The sequence below is a fragment of the Carassius carassius genome, chromosome 33, assembly GCF_963082965.1.
Source record: "Carassius carassius chromosome 33, fCarCar2.1, whole genome shotgun sequence".
NCBI lineage: Eukaryota > Metazoa > Chordata > Actinopteri > Cypriniformes > Cyprinidae > Carassius > Carassius carassius.
In genome coordinates, this window is record NC_081787.1 from 22,351,560 (window position 1) to 22,368,784 (window position 17,225).

Genomic DNA, 17,225 nt, shown 5'->3' on the forward strand with positions numbered 1-17,225 from the left:
CTTTCGTACGTGGGCGCTTCGTTATGACGCAAACGCCGTCTATCCGATCCCTCGCGCTGATTGGCCAGAGCAGAAAATACGCGCCTCATGTCGGATTCGAAGTAAACAGTGGCGCACACCTGCCAAATCCTTGAATTAATATCCGCTTTTAATAAATTTACTTTTGTCTGAATGGTGTACCATCAGTTACGCGATAAGAGACAACAGCTCTTAACTTTTCTTCACGATTAATTTCCTGCGTTATAATGGCCACTGGCGCAATGTGGACGATTCCGTGGTTCGTCATTAAAACTTCTGCTCCTGGCGCTGGAAACTTTATGTAAACTCTGTTTAAAAGTAATATTGTTCACAAGCAAAACATAATGGATTGTGTTGCTACCGGAGGAAACGTGAAAGGTAATAACCGACGTCAAAGCTGCATTATAAACTTAAAATGGTGTAAAATAGGCTTCTCGTGCATGTTTATCAAATGAATTTATGCATAGAAGAATACTGATCCACACTTGTTGTAGTTTTAGCCAAAGCCATACATTCCCTGTCAAGAATCGGAGAGGAGCTGTATCTGGAGTCTGGGGAGGATGGGGTACGTGTTTGTGATTGTGTAGCCAGATGTGAGGTGTTGAGATGATGTGTAATGTGTGTGTGTCCTGTGTTTTCAGTTGGCCCTGCGGTCTGTCAACTCATCCCGATCAGCCTTCGCCTGCTTCTTGCTGTCTCCTCTCTTCTTCCAGAGATATCAGGCTCCTGCAGATCAGAGCTTCCGCTGCAAGATGCCCATCAAGGTGACATTTCCTGGTCCTGTTCATTCCATCCCTGCAGTTCCTCTTTATGTTTTTAATAAGCTAAATACCTGTTCATGCATCACTTATAGACTACAATGTTGTTTATATATTCCTTGTGCTGTTTTTTCAGTCAGGCTAAACTGTAAACTAATGTACGGCAAAGTCTTGATGGGATTGTTTTCCTGCTGGTCTGTGTTTGTTTTGTGTTCTTCAGAGCGTTCAGGCTGTGTTCAAGTCCCTGGCGTCTCTGGATCGCTCTGTAGAAAAATGCCGTATTCATTTGAACAGTGAAAAGAGTCGGCTGACCATAACTCTGCACTGTAAACATGGTAAAAACAGCTTTTGTTAGTAGCATTAAATGTAAATATATGTTATCGCACAGCTCTCTATATAAAGTTGAATATGCAAGGGGTCAACTTTGTCTGCAAGAATACAGCATACTCACATAAAGCGAGAAATCTCAAATGCTTGATTGTTTATATCATCACAGAGTGTTACTATGTTTTCGGCCAGTTCTTATCTGCTAAATATGATTATGATGTTTTTTTCTAAAGCTGCTTTGAAGTGAGAATTATGAAAGTGTTATACAAATAAAATTGACTTGATTAACCTTTATTATGGCATAGTAATCAGTCAGTAATACATTTATTTTTTTCTAAATAGATTCAAAATCTTGCATTGAAATGACATTTTTTACAGTATTTTCGCCTAAACTTTGTGTGTTTGTTGCAGGGCTCTTGAAAACACACAATTTGTCCTTTCAGGATTGTGAGAGTTTGCAGGCTGTGTTTGATAAAGAGAGCTGTGCAAACGTGCTGCAGGCTCAACCCAGGTTTACATTCATTTTAACACCTCAATGTTAATATCAAGCAATTTGCATTCCCATTCAGAGTCTGTTTAATCATTTTTCTGTTGTACTTCGATGTCCACTGTAGGTTGATGGTGGACACAGTTCTGCACTTCCCTCCGTCTCTGGAGGAGGTGAATCTGTCAGTGAGCAGTGATCGCGTGTGGCTCAGGAACCACGTGGAGGATGATGCAGGTATCAGTCATGTCAGTCTGTATTCTTATGATGTGCATGAAATGAATCAAGTCAAAACTGTTTTCCTCTCTCAGACTCTCTCAGAGCAATGATGACTGAACTGTGTTTGAGCTCGGAGGAGTTTGATCATTTTTCCGTCGGCTCTCAGACCAGTGTCACCTTCTGCCTCAAAGAGCTCAGGGTGAGTGTGTTCTCACACACATATTCACTAACAAAGACAGGCCTTAAAGACAACAAATCTAGCACAATTTGACAAATATCTGATTGAAACGACATTTAAGGCCCCAACATCAAACTTATGTTTACCGTAAAAGTATATATTTGTAAGCTGAATGTGTTGAGACTTCGGTTTCATCTGTATCCAGTTACTTTTATCTGTACAAAACAGCTCGCTATTCTGCTTGATGTGTGTGTGTGTGTGTGTGTGTGTGTGTGTGTGTGTGTGTGTGTGTGTGTGTGTGTGTGTGTGTGTGTGTGTGTGTGTGTGTGTGTGTCTGTCTGTCTGTGTGTGTGTTATGTACAACAATTATTTCAAAATGTTATTTTGGAGCCAAATTTTTTTTAAGGATTTTTAACATTTGTTTAAAAAAATAAAGGATATTTGTTACAGTAAAAACATAAATGGGGTCAAATTTAATTTAATTTTCTGTAGAGGGTTGCAAAATAAAGAATGAATAAGAATGGATCTTAAACATATTAAATAGGTTATAAGCTGTTTTATATGTGAATATATTTTAACCTTAATTTTGCTATGAAAATAACCATAGAATGCTATAGCATTAAAACTACTGTTTTTGTCTCTTCTTTGTCTGGTTTTCCATCAGGGTTTGCTTGTATTTGCGGACTCATCTGGTCTTCCAGTCTCTATGTATTTTGACGAGCCAGGCAGGTTAGTTTCTATTTGCTTATGAACTAGTCCAAGTTAACTTTTTGTTCACATAGCTTATTTTCAAAGTTTGGATATGCAAATATTTTTGAAAGATGCCTCAGCAAGGCTGCATTAATTTGATCAGTAAAAACAGTGATATTGTTAAATATTACTACAATTTTAAATGTTATTTAAAGCTGAATTTCCAGCATTATTGCTCCAGTCTTCAGTTTCACATGATCCTTCAGAAATCATTCTGATATGCTGATTTGCTGCTTAACCCTTGTGCATTGTTCAAATTCACTACCCTTTCGTTATGTTCGGGATGAAAACATGCAATCAATTTAAACTGCTGTAAAAATGTGTCAGATTCATTTTTTCTCAATTTTTTTTGCATAAATCTGTTAATCAACTTCAGTCCTGATCAAAACTACCAAATGTTTTTTAAAAATCCAAGATTTTAACTCTTTAATTGCCAAGTTCATGAATGATGTCACTGATTTGGGGGGAATAAACACACAAAATGACTTATTTTCAATATAAAAGTAATTGTGGCTGGATTTTTTTTTTTTTTTTTACTTTTTATAACAGTCTTGGGCATGTCAAAGATTAGTAGCAACTAGTGTTGGGCGATATGGTCATTTTTCAAATCGTCATATCGTCAGCCCGTGAGATTGACGATACACAATATTATCGAGCATGGGTGGAGCAAGAGAGAGACTCTTTGTTCTTGTCATAGCATAACTATTTGGTGTTTTAAACCGCGCAGGTGCGCGAGAGAGAGCCTATGGAGTCACCAATAATAAAAAAAAATACTTTCAAACATACTGACTGATTTAACTAAAGTTAAATATAAAAATACTATTTAAAACAGCTAGTTCATACATAGTCGGACGCAACTGTCATATCGCACGTCCGCATGCGCAGGGAAGTTATCAGTCTAAATGTTCTGCAAAATCAGTCAACGGTGAAAATCAAGAGCAGATTTCATTTAAAGTCCAACAGTTTATCACTAATATTGGGCATAAACGAACATTTAAATATAAAGTATTTAAAACAGGTAAGTTGATATATTTGTAGTAAAGTTGAATTGAACTGATGCATCAGTCATACAGCGCTCCAGTCCGCGCGCCTCATGACGAGTCTGACGCACCGTCACAGAAACAAGAATGTGATGCATTCTAACATAACAGTGGCATTAAACTCAGTTAGTGAGGGCTCGTTTAATATATTGCACAAGCACATACAGTATATAGGCCGTTTAGATTACTTGTTAAAGTGCAATGAAATACCTTATATCTGCAGACGATGTACGTCTGTTTGAGGATGGAGACTTTGTAACGGCCAAAACTATGTATTTTGCATGCATCACATTATAGTGCGGTGTGCATGAAAATAATAACAAGGCGGCAGATTGAACTTATTATCCGTGATTCTCACGTAGTCCTTCTACGTCATCACCACATAGTGTGTTTTATAAGTTAAGTGATCAGTCTTTAAGAAAAGGACTACGTGAGAACCACTATGGATGATAAATTCGCTCTGCCGCCTTGTTAATTATTTTGTCTTTACTTTATTTGTGACACCAAGAAAGAGTTAATCTCTCATGTATGAGAAGAGCGCGTTGCCGTATACCAGCCATTAAATGTGTGGGACACCAACTCGTCGTTTTCTATCTCTTTCATTTCATGGATTTAACGAATTATCCGAGTCAAAGCGTTACAACTTCACCGACTACATGCTCTAATCCTCCTGTGTGTGTGTGAAATGCGGGCAGTGAAATTAAGTGAAATAGCTGGGCAGTTTAAAAGCCGAATTATAATAAGCAGCCTAATAAAAATAATAGTTATTATTATTATAATTTAATACATTAATAGGAAAATGAGCCTAATATCGTCTTGATTATCGACAGAGAATTCTGCTTATGTCGATATCTCTGACGATCGTCGATACACGATACTATCGTCTATCGGCACAACCCTAGTAGCAACATTGGCTTAGATGCATTTTTTGTTTTTGTGCAGCATTAGATTTAAATTTTTTCTCCCTAATTTGTTGTTGGTGGCTGCTTTTGCCCCATTGACTTCCATTATAACGACATTTTTTGATTGCAAAGCCATGACACCATGTAATCATGCATTCTTAATTGTTTGTTGTTTTCCCTTTTGGGAAGAGGTAAAATTTGTTATTTTTTACAGTTGATCACTAGGTGGGACCATTAACCCTTTAGATAGGCCTGTGCAAAAAAGGCTTAGTTTCTGGCTTGTATATGGAGTTATATGGAGTATAACAGCAAATTATAGTGTTTGTGTGTGTGTGAAAATCTTGATTGTTGGTGGTTTTCCCTGTTGGGAACAGGTAACATTTGTTATTTTTTACAGTTGATCACTAGGTGGGACCATTAACCCTTTAGATAGGCCTTTTGCAAAAAAAGCTTAGTTTCTGACTTGTATATGAAGCTATATGGAGTATAACAGCATATTATATTGTGTGTGTATGTATGTGTGTGTGTGAGAAAGAGAGAGAGAGTGCGTGAGAGAGACCTTTGCGCACTTCCCTTGATGTATTTGAGAAAATCTAAATGTACACCTCAGCTCTCAGAACTACATGGAGTAAACAAAAGTGTATTTATGCACCTGCTGCCTTTTGATGGTGGTGATAAGTATAGACTAAACAAAAGCAAAGTATGTGGATTTAAACACTTGCATGCCATCCTGCTGGTCATTTAATGATGAGAAGAGCAGCAGGCAACACGAGAAAGGGCTTGACTTGTACTGAAGTTTTAGAAATGATTATGCAGCTTGACCCCTCCAGCGAGCTGCAGCTTATTTGAAGTTGGTATTGCATTTTGGTTCATAATACATTATGTTCATAAATTTGATGCAAAGTAGATTTTTTTACAGGATTTTAAGGTTTTAAACTGGCTTTACCATCAAGAAAAGACAAGCATTTCACACATAGACCATCCGTACTTTTCACCATCAAAAGGCAGCAGGTGCATAAACACACTTCTTTTTTTATTGTTTACTCCATGTAGTTCTGAGAGCATGAGGTGCATATTTAGATTTTTTCAGATACATCAAGGTAATCGAAAAGGTCTCTCTCACACCCTCTCTTTCTCTCTCTCTCTCTCTCTCTCACACACACACACACACACACACTATAATTTGCTGTTATACTCCATATAACTCCATATACAAGCCAGAAGCTAAGCCTTTTTTTGCACAGGCCTATCTAAAGGGTTAATGGTCCCACCTAGTGATCAACTGTAAAAAAATAACAAATGTTACCTGTTCCCAACAGGGAAAACCACCAACAATCAAGAATTTCAGACACACACAAACACTATAATTTGCTGTTATACTCCATAAAACTCCATATACAAGCCAGAAACTAAGCCTTTTTTTGCACAGGCCTATCTAAAGGGTTAATGGTCCCAACTAGTGATCAACTGTAAAAATAACAAATTTGACCTCTTCCCAAAAGGGAAAACCACAAACAATCAAGAATGCATGATTATATGGTGCCATGGCTTTGCAATCAAAAAATGTCGTTATAATGGAAGACAATGGGGCAAAAACAGCCACCAACAACAAATGAGGGAGAAAAAATTAAAATCTAATGCTGCACAAAAACTAACAATGCATCAAAGCCAATCTTGTTACTAATCTTTGACATACCCAAGACTGTGATAAAAGGTAAAAAAAATATCCAGTCCACAATCACTTTTTAAATTGAAAATATGTAATTTTGTTTTTTTTCCCAAATCAGTGACATCATTTATGAACTTGGTAATTAAAGAATTAAAATCTTGGATTTTTTTTAAACATTTGGTAGTTTTGATCAGGACTGAGGTTGATTTAATAGATTTATGCAAAAAAAATTGAAAGAAATATTTTTACAGCGGTTTAATTTAGTGGATGTTTTCATCCACGAACATAACGAAAGGGTAGTGAATTTATTCCATTGTATACCGTTGAGTTTTTGAAAAATTTCAAATTTCAGATTTGTCACCAAAAATCATTCCATTAGCTCAAACACAGAGAAAGTTGTGGCCAAAATAAGACTCAACTTTACCCCCTAGTGGACGAAAACGTCCCCAACAACGCGGAAACATTTCTTATTGTTATCCATGTTGAAAACAGCCTTCTGCGTAATGTTTTTTCCTTTCTTTAATGAATCGAAATTTCAAAAGAACTGCATTCATTTCAATATTTAGTAACATGTCTTCACTGTCAATTTTGATCAATTTAATGCATCCTTGCTAAATAAAAGCTCATCTTTATTAAAAACTAATCTTATTTACTCTGAACTTTTAAACCGCAGTGTATTGGTGTATTCTCACTTGTGTGTGTCTGTGGTTGTGTTTAAGTCCAGTTATCCTGAGTGTAGCAGACAGTGTTCTGGAGGCAAATTTTGTCCTCGCTACACTGTCAGAGGACTCGCATCCAAAGAATCACGTCAACTCCGACACAAAACAGTAAGTAAAAATCATAAAATATGGAGTATAATCTTAAAAACCTTATATTTGTTACTTTTATACTACTTCTCTCATAGCCCTGACACAGAACAACCACCTGATGACTTTATGAGCGATGACATGGACTCGTTTCTCATTGCCATGGAGACCAGTGAACTTCCTGGACCGTCACATGTACCCACATCCCCACCACGGCCCACCAATAACAGAAAGCACTCATTCATTGAGGAGGAGCAGGACGAGCAAGCACTTGCAGACGGACCTCCCAACAAAAAGGTGCAATAATTATTTAAATGAGTCATTTGTTTAAAACTATAAAACCCAATATTCAGTCCCTGCTTTCTTTCCTTTCAGTTTTGTTCGCTTTTCTTCGGTTCAGTTCTGCCCACTCCCTCTCAGTTTCCCAATCAGACGATGCAGAGCCAGGAAGTGCTCGCAAGCGACAGTGAAGATGAAAATCAGACAGAAACATCATAACCGCCCATCGACTGAACTCAGACGTAAAGGATGTGGAAAAAACACTCCCACATCTAACCTCACAAAGACTGCTGTATACATGTACACACAGATGTCTCCTCCTGATTTTATTTTTCTGTGAAAATAATTATGGTTTTAAACTAATAGATGAAGCAGTGAATATAACAAGCCACATCAGATCATTGCACAAGTCACATTAAAACATCTCACTCCCACTGCGAAATACAAACATGTGATCGAGTCTCTGATTATTTAAAAATAACCATCAGAAAAAGGGGCAGAGTTTCTCCTGCCGTGAGATGTCTGAGAGTTACTGTTCCCGGGGGACACGGCATTATCAGCTCCCTTCCTGCTGAGCACCTGGAAGCTCTTTCCTCTTGTCTGAGGCTTCTTCCTTTCTTTATCTTTGTCCTTTTCCATTTCCTTCTCTTGTTTCTTTCTGTCTTTCTCTTCTCTTTCTTTTCGCTCTTTCTCTCTCTTTTTCCTCCTCCTCTCTTTCGCGGTCAGCCCCTCCTCTTTATCGCTGAAGTCCTGGATGAGGATTTTGGGGACTGGGGCTTTATTGGTCTCCCCTCGGAGACGGCGAAACAGACCCAGACGTTTTGGGGTGCCTGCCTTTGTCAGTGGGTTGGGCTGAGCGTGTGGGTCTTGTGTTGGTGTGTCTGTTGTCTGTTCTGAATGTGTGAGTTCTTGCTGCTGGGGCTCTTTGAAGGTGTCCTCAGAGAGGATTGTGGGATAGAAAACCCTCGAGCTGGAAGTCCTGCGCACACAGAGGTGAGCTGGTGGGACATTTGGGGATTTTGAAGATGGAATTGAAGAGAGGGACTCTCTGCTGGTCTCCAAGTTGTCAGATCCGGTTGTGACATGATCACCTTTGTAATCTGGGTTGCCAGATCCAACAGCAGAATCTACTATATTGTTCTCAGGGTTGCCAGATTCACTTGTAGAAGGAACTTCATTGTGTTTTGGGTTGCTAGATCCAGTGGATACATGTTCTCTGCTGGTCTCTGAGTTGTCTGATTCAGTTGTGACATGCACTTCTTTGTGATCCGGGTGGCCAGATTCAACAGCAGAATCCACAATATTGCTGTCTGTGTTGCCAGATCCAGTTGTAACTTTCACATCATTATATTCTGGGTTTTCAACAGGAGAACCAACTATATTGCTCCCCGAATTGTCAGATCCAACAGCAATTTCCATGCCATAGCTTTCTGGTTTTTCAGTTTCAGTAGTAACATCTGTCATTTTGCATTCAGGGTTGCCAGATCCAGTTGTAACATGCACATCATTGTTTTCAAGGTTGCCAACAGCAGAATCATCTGGGTTGCAAGATTCACTTAAAACTGACACATTGTGGATCTCTGGGTTGCCAGATTCACATGAAACGGACACATTGTTGCTCTCTGGGTTGTCAGATTCACTTGTATCAGGCACATTGTTGCTCTCTGGGTTGCCAGATTCACTTGTATCAGGCACATCGTTGCTGTCTTGGTTGCCAGATTCACTTGTATCAGGCACATTGTTGCTCTCTGGGTTGCCAGATTCACTTGATTCAGGTACATTGTTGCTCTCTGGGTTGCCAAATTCACTTGATTCAGGTACATTGTTGCTCTCTGGGTTGCCATATTCACTTGATTCAGGCACGTTGTTGTTCTCTGGGTTGCCAGATTCTCTTGAAATGGACACATCGTTGCTTTCTGGGTTGCCAGATTCACTTGAAACGGACAAATCGTTGCTCTCTGGGTTGCCAGATTCACTTGTATCAGGCACATCGTTGCTCTCTGGGTTGCCAGATTCACTTGTAACAGGCACACTGTTACTCTCTGGGTTGCCAGATTGAGCAGTGATGTCTATTCTGTTGCATTCAGGGTTTCCTGATCCAGGTGCAGCATGTATTTGGTTGCTTTCTGCATAAACCGATCTACAAATATCATCCTCTACATTGTTTGTGCGATTGCATGATTCATCAGTATTGGCTTCACAACATGCTGTATTTTCAGCTTCAAGTGATTCATTTACTTCACTATTTTTGGGATTGATCTCAATTATTTCTTTATTACTACATGTGGCAACAGAGTGTGTAGATGCTACTGACACATCCTCCTCCTGAGGTTCAAGGATGATGGTGCCATCAGCAGAATCCACTTCACTTTGCTCTGGGTTGCCAGATCCTACTGCATCCTCCACTGTGGAATCTGTTGGACAATGCTCCATCTCTTCGAAAGTAACAGTAGCATCCATGTCACTGTGCTCTAGGTCGCATTGGGATTGCTGTAGAGGATCTGCTGATCTTTCCAGATGCTCGGTTTCACTTTCTTGTTCTATTTTTAAAGAGGTTGATGTTAGCGCTGCTTCAGATGGGTGCAATGTTTCTTTACCAGCACTATGAGAGGAATTGTCACTCTCTTCTAAGCTTATATCTTGTCTGTCATCCTCCAATATCTTGTCATCTTTCTCCTCATACATCTTTAACGGGTCTGAAATCTCTGCGGTCTCCTCAGGGAGAACATCAAACTCTTGCTGAATCCCTTCCTCCTTGTCTGCATCAGCACGGTTTTCACAAACATGCAGAGTCTCCTCAGCTTCCTCTATAGCTGTGTGGATGAACAAACTGTCTTCTGGCCTTTCCAAATGTTCATGTTGATCTTTAGATGTTTGATCCTGGACAGCATGTATCTGTACCTCTTTCTCTGGGATATTTTCCTCATTTTCTTCAGTCACTATGATGTTTGGCAACACATCTTCAGTTTCTTCTTCTTGTTTGCAGTATTCTGTTCGTATTTCCTCTTCCTGTTTACTGGAGTCAGTCTGTGGGTCTTCTTCCTGTGATGTACTTTCCCCACCTGTCTCTAAATTTCTCTCAGTCTGTTCATCCTGACACGTCTGTTTGTCTGTATTCTGTTCATTTTGATTTGTGTTCTGATCATCTTGAATTTTCTCTTTTTCTATATTCTGTTCAACCTGATGTCCTTGCATTTCTGTACACTGTACATCTTGATTTGTGTCCTGTATGTGATGATGTGTCTGTATGCTTTCCTCAACCTCACACCCAGTGGTCCTGTCTTTCTCTTCACCTCGTGTTGTTTCTGAATTATCTTGTCGTTGGTTCAAAGATGTTTCTGTATGCTCTGTCTCAAAAACATCACAGTCAATAGTGGAGGACACCACCACTGAGATGCTGGGATGTGTGCTGTGATCTTTGTGTGTGCAGAGTTCGTCTGCTAGCCTGTCCCTTTTGGCCCTTTGCTCCCCAACGATACCGCACACACTCCTCCTCCTCACCTCCTCCTCGTCGCTCTCCTCCATCAAACTTTGCGAGAATTTTCTCCCCCCTCCGTCCCACTCCTCTGTGTCAGTCTTACTGCTCCTCTTCCTCCATTTCTTGCGCAGAATTGAAGGAGAAAGAGAAGAATGTGAGCGCACGAGAGGAAGAGTCAGGCTCCCCTTCGGTCGCTCCTTCTTTTCATGTTCCTTTTGTTTGTCCTGCGCTCTCTCCCATGCCATTCGGTATCCGTGACAGCGCCCTCGCGGGTCAAAGGTCGAGTTTGGTCTCTCTTTTTTCCATTTCTCCAGCTCTTTCTCAGTTTGTTTTTGCAGGTCCGCCCAGGACAGGGACACCGAGCATACCTGAGGGTATAACAGTGGTTTAGAGTAAAGAAGTCTATCAGGAATTAAGGCCTGTTCACTCCAACACAATGAAAGCTTTTGCATGGTTGCATTGGCAAAATTAGATGTGGGTCCATTGTCAATAGTGTAGTGATGTGAAGTCACTTTCATACCAAGCAGTTTTCTGTTGGTCAATGAATTGAATACATGTGACGAACTACAATCAATCGGTCTCATTCATGAAACATTCGTAAATATACGAGTAAATATGTGAGTGATTTTCCTGAAAACTCTTCTCCTGATTCACAAATACTTCGTAAACGTCAGATTTGAGGGTGAAATGTGTGTGTTAATGAATTCCAATCAGTCGTAAATAGGACGCGCATGCACGCTCATTCTCAATTACCATAAGTCCCGCCCATTAAATCCGACTGACAACTATATATGGGCATTATGTTAAGACACCAAACGAAGGATTTCAACATGTCTTCTCAAAAGCGAATGAAAAAGAAACATTTCTCAGATGCAGAAATTGAAGTTTTATTATCAGAAGTTAATTCAAAACACCAAATTGTATTTTCAAGCATACGTAGTGGCGTATCAGGTCCTAAAAAAGGCAGCATATTACAGATGCTGTCGATGGAGTTTCATCTGTTAATCGAACAGTTCCCGAAGTGAAAAGAAAATGGTACGACATGAAGCTTGACTGCAAAAATTGCAGTCTATTTACGCGTGGCTGGGAGTAGGTGTAGATTTCTTTCGTACCAACTAACATTTGGAAAATTCAAAGATTTTAATGAATCCGAGAATTTACGCCAGAACCACTTTACACACGATTTACACAAAAATTAGTTCTGCTCGTGTTTCATGAATGAGCCCCATTGTGTTTGAGTAAGAAAAATATCCATATTCATACTCGCTTTCATGAGAGAGCAGCGATGGAAATTTTTCTTACACAGATGCATCGATCGAACCATACAGAGATACATTATGGTGTGAACAGGCCTTCATTCAGATGAGTTGAAATAATCAGTAATATTACCTCATGGATAAAGGCATCAGCCTGCTCATGTTGAACACGCTGTTTAACACCTCGCAGTCTTTCCAGGGTTTCCATCTGTCCGTCACACTCTTTCCGCAGTCGTCCTTCTCCCAGACAGCGGCGCACCAGCACCACAGCGACCTGAAACAAAACACGCACACCTGCAACACACACAAGCTGTGGTCAATGCATGGACTTCAACAACAGCTCAACATGGCAAGAGGTGTAATAAAGGTGCACTCAGCATACAACTTAAGAAGGGATGGTACTTTTGACTTAAGTATTAGTGGCCTAGCAAATGTTTTATTTTACATAATGCAAGTTGTGCTGTGCTTACCACCCTGCTGAAATCACAAGGCCTGTTTCACACTATTCAGTGGAAGTAAGCAAACACTATCGGACACTTACTGTTGCTTAACAAATGGTGACAAATATTGCAACAGTGGCATCCAGTATCTGAATATTTTTGCATGATTTGACATCCAAGCCAATAGGTGTCAGTAGAACGTCCAAGACCACAATCAAACCAACAGTTACTTAGTGCACCTTTAAATCATGCAAATATGTAGTTGAAAAACAAACCACAGCAGAAAAAGAGATCCCAGACTCTGAGCAGAGTGTCGAAGGGCAGGTGACGGCTGTACAGACACATCAGCCAATCTGTGGCAAACATGAGAGGCTCCACCCCCTGATTCTGTAGGTGTTTGTGTGCGGCAGGACACTGCTTTTTTAACACACTTGAGAGAACAGCAGCATCGAATAATACACCTTCCTGAACAGAAATAAAAGCCTATTATCATTTTCACACATATTTAACAGCTGTTTTCATGGTTACTGTAAAGATGCCCTACCAGCAGAGGGCTGTAGTATCCAGGGAGGTAGAGCTCACTAATCTGCACCAGACACCAGAACGCCTCCTGAACAAAGCAAGCAATTAGGCCATATTAAGCATCAAGGATACGAGCAATCAAACTATTCCTGCGGTAGCCAATACATAACAGTTTCAGCTATAATAGCTGGACACCACTCGTGGAATTAAATATTTAAGGGGCGGTTCTCACAAAGATGAAAACTCTGTCATCATTTACTCACCCTCTATTTGTTTCAAACCTGTATGAATTTCTTTCTTCTGTTGAACACAAAAGAAGATATTCTGATATTGGTAACACTAACAGCTGCAGGTAGCTACTGCTTCCGCAGTGTTTTTTCTTCTTCTATGAAAGTCACTGGCTACTGTCTGTTTCCCAACATTCTTCAAAATATGTTCTTTTGTGATTAACATTTCATTTTTGGGTGGACTATATATATGGACTTTTTGGGTGGACTATATATATGGACTATATATTTTGGGTAGAATATATAATATATTGGACTTTAAATAATAATATTGAGGTCATGTGGCAATAAATGGTAGTAAATGACTGTCTGAAATTGCATAATTTGTTTCACATGCTATTTAAAAAAAAACGACAGGTAAAAAGTTTCAAGTATGAGGTCAGTAAATTTTTAAAAAATAATTTAATACACCAAGGATGCATTAAATTGCTCAAAAGGTTTGAAAATGTTTTTTTTTCTATTCAAGGGATTCTGAAAAGAAATTATCACGGTTTTCAAGAAATATATATATATTAAGTAGCTTTTTTCAACATTGATAATAATAATAATAATAATAATAATACATTTTTCTTGAGCAATAAATAAGCATATTAGAATGATTTCTGAAGAATCATGTGACACTGAAGACTGGAGTAATGATGCAGAAAATTCAGCTTTGATCACAGGAATAAATTACATTTTACAATATATTGTACATTTACTCATTTAAAATTTACAATTGTAAAAATATTTCACAATATTACTATTATTTCTCAGATAATGCAGCGTTGGTGGGCATAAGAGACTTCGTTTCAAAAAATGTCCCCAAATGTTTGAATGGTGGTGTACATTATAAACATAGGTTTTGCATATTATTTGGTTGTTTAATCTTTAATAACTCTTTGTTATTTACTGTATAACCAAGTAAATAATAATGACAGAAGCGGTACCTCGGCAGGCATGTTCATCAGAAGGACAGCAGCCACTGGACCCTGCGCCTGACAGTAGCCCTCGTCTGGACGATGCTGAGTGTACGCTTTCAGGACCTCCAGCAAGTCCTTCTGACTGAGAGAGCAAGCAGACACCGAATGAGAACGGGAGCTTTATGACTAATCTTGTGAATTATAATGCTGCAGAGCGCATTGAACAGGAAGGGAAAGGCAGTATTAGTACCCATGACCGTCTTTGGACTGGAACATCTCATGGAAGGGAAATTGTCTGTCTGTGTCTCTTTTGATGATATCGGTCCATCCCTGATGATCTGGAGCTGTGACAAAACGCTAGACGAGTCGCAGAGGAAACACAGGCTTTTTATAAGAGTATATTCAAAATAGGATACAAATATGACCCAATCACTTACTTTATAGAGTCCTTGACTTTTTTCTTTTCTACCCTTAGCTCCACAGAGCAGTGGCCAGCCCTTTGCCCTGACGGATGCTGGGATGCCCTTCTGACACTGACCTTTGACCTGAGACAAAGAAAGAGCTGAGCGATGCAGTCAGCTGTTCTAAGACTATGAAAGATGTTTTGACCTGCAGATGACCTTTGGAAGATTATTGGTAATTTTAGCATGTTGGATAAAACGTTTTGTTATTAATTACCTTTGCATTAAATATAATGATCCAAAAAAAAATGTATGATTGATCAAGGTACATAAAGAAGAATTTGGCACTCAGTCTGCGGTGTTTGACATTCAACATCCTGTATCATATGTAGGCCGACTGACAATGATATATGAGGTCTCACACAAAAATCAGCAGACAACCGGATCATAAACAGCTGAATACATTTATTTTCAAAACTAGTTTGATGGTTTGGACTTTATTTTCTTTATGGTCAGCTTGAGCCAATGGCAGCTTGTGAAACATCTGGGTAATTTACACATCTCTAATTCATTAACTGATTATTGATTCATAAATTTTAGAAGTCTTATTGAAGTCTAAACTTCATCTAATTGCATTTAATATAGATTTAAAATGAACCTTTTTTTCTTTAAAGTATGCTGAAGTGTACTTGCATTTCCACAAGGGGTTGGCAAAACATTTCTAATTTTATCATTGCATGATGAAAAAAAAAAAAAAGATTTAGCATTTTTGAATGAAATGCGTTGTATGTCCATGCCAATCTTGCCACAACAACATTAGAGTTGGCCTGACAGATGCTGTTCCGTGTGATTATAGTGCTCAGATATTGCTGGGACTCCATGTTTGAATAAATAATAAACGTCTGAATGATATTCTGGTCCCTCGATATGGATGGGGGCCACAAGTTAATATTTTAAATGTGCCAGATGTATATTTGATTTTATATACAGTTTTACACACAAGTATACAATAGCATGATAGACACACCTTGTTGCTCTTTTTCTCCATCACTTGCTCCCATTGAGTGATGAGGTTGAGCCACTTGGACTCTCTGTGTCTCACTAACTCAGGACATGGAGCATCACTGTCAACAACACACACAATCAGCAACCCAACACATACAGTACAGCAGCAAACTTCACTATTACCATCACTGTAGAGTCAGTGTGAACGATACTTTCCACTGAAGCAGAAAATCACACACCTTTACCCTCCTTCCTAAATTACTCACTAAAGCACCCTATACCAGAGCAAAGCATGAGTGTCACAAGAGGCAAACACGCAAAAAAACAGGAAACCACACTCTGACAGGCTAGAAGTCACTATGGTAACATGACAGGATGTTGAGAAGGAGAGAATAAGAGTAAGAGGTGCGGAAGGTAACTGTAACATAATCGTGAGTTAACAATTATAAATATTGGTAATACGGTATTAGAAGCGCATTACAAAAATGATTTGACTACAGAATAAATATTTAATAGCATGCACTGTGCTCAACTAGGGCTTACAAATACAGTCAAAAACACTTAAATCAGGTTCCACCCAAACAGACATCAACACTGACCTGTCAGTTTCTCCATTCCCTATAATGAAGCCGAAGCGGTTCGTCTCCACAACCATGACCTCCGGCACAGGATTACCCTCCTCATCCTTGCTATGGTCTGATTTAACAGACATCTATGCATGTGTGAGAGAAAAATGCATCCAGAAACATGATGTCATGTTTGATGTCGAATGTATTTCTATGTCAATCCTGTTTCTGTTACCAAACAAGTGCCATTTTAAAAGCAAATTCATTTGAATGACACAATATACAGTACATGACACTTTAGTATTTACTGATGTGTAGCCTAAAGTATGTATTGGATTTGGAATTAAACCCTATTTACTGATGCACATTAACCACAGAATCATCTTTGATACAGTATAACTACAGAAAAACGCAATCAGTTGTGAGATAGTGGTCAGTAGAGCAAGTTACCTTCACGCTTCTGTCAAACTCAAAGGTGCCGTTGTCCTCTGATGGAAGGGAAGACAACTTAGACAAAGACTTCCGCTGTAAAGTCAGCTAGTGTGTGGTTGTGCATGAGTGTGCATGAGTGTGTATGTGTGTGCGTGTTAGAATAACTAATGGCTGGAGGAAAGGCTGTGTTGGATCCTCCGTTAACCATTACAAGGAAATGAAACTTCAGTTTCACTAGTGCCCTGTGATGATGACATACATCAGATAATGTCACATCAGCTGAGACACTACACTGAATATTTGTACTTTATTTGTCACTCTGCAGGACTGGAGTGAAGGAAGGTAAAGTTGGAAACGTGAGAATTTGTCACTGGCTCTGTTTCACAATATATTCCAACATATGGGCCTACTAGGACACCAAGTTGCCCAAATCACCACTGTGTGATTATTTTTAATGGTTTATTTATTTATTTATTTTAATATACACAAACAGGTCTTAACCATTA

The 17,225-nt window shown here is 39.1% G+C and overlaps 2 protein-coding genes across 2 annotated transcripts; one reads left to right on the plus strand and one right to left on the minus strand.

The window, feature by feature from the left end:
* The first annotated feature begins 40 nt into the window (after window positions 1-40).
* Window positions 41-7,878, plus strand: LOC132113982 (cell cycle checkpoint control protein RAD9A-like). The gene is made up of 11 exons (XM_059522080.1): window positions 41-396; window positions 513-583; window positions 660-782; window positions 997-1,111; window positions 1,515-1,614; window positions 1,718-1,824; window positions 1,899-2,005; window positions 2,649-2,713; window positions 7,065-7,172; window positions 7,250-7,448; window positions 7,527-7,878. The coding sequence occupies exons 1-11, from the start codon at window positions 363-365 to the stop codon at window positions 7,647-7,649; spliced, it is 1,152 nt and encodes a 383-aa protein (XP_059378063.1). The 5' UTR covers window positions 41-362; the 3' UTR covers window positions 7,650-7,878.
* On the minus strand, window positions 7,744-16,878 carry LOC132113981 (uncharacterized). Its single transcript, XM_059522079.1, has 10 exons — window positions 16,738-16,878; window positions 16,321-16,433; window positions 15,744-15,840; window positions 14,753-14,860; window positions 14,566-14,672; window positions 14,343-14,457; window positions 13,149-13,214; window positions 12,880-13,069; window positions 12,298-12,458; window positions 7,744-11,276 (listed from the first exon to the last, which is right to left on the minus strand). The coding sequence occupies exons 2-10, from the start codon at window positions 16,431-16,433 to the stop codon at window positions 7,902-7,904; spliced, it is 4,332 nt and encodes a 1,443-aa protein (XP_059378062.1). The 5' UTR covers window positions 16,738-16,878; the 3' UTR covers window positions 7,744-7,901.
* Between the last annotated feature and the right edge of the window lie 347 nt (window positions 16,879-17,225).

Coding starts and splice junctions, on each gene's coding strand:
- LOC132113981 (XM_059522079.1), bottom strand. CDS start 16,433: ATGTCTGTTAAATCAGACCATAGCAAGGATGAGGAGGGTAATCCTGTG. Junction 14,861..15,743: donor TGGAGAAAAAGAGCAACAAG/GTGTGTCTATCA, acceptor TCTTTGTCTCAG/GTCAAAGGTCAGTGTCAGAA. Junction 14,673..14,752: donor AAAGTCAAGGACTCTATAAA/GTAAGTGATTGG, acceptor CGACTCGTCTAG/CGTTTTGTCACAGCTCCAGA.
- LOC132113982 (XM_059522080.1), top strand. CDS start 363: ATGGATTGTGTTGCTACCGGAGGAAACGTGAAAG. Junction 783..996: donor GCTGCAAGATGCCCATCAAG/GTGACATTTCCT, acceptor TGTGTTCTTCAG/AGCGTTCAGGCTGTGTTCAA. Junction 2,714..7,064: donor TATTTTGACGAGCCAGGCAG/GTTAGTTTCTAT, acceptor GTTGTGTTTAAG/TCCAGTTATCCTGAGTGTAG.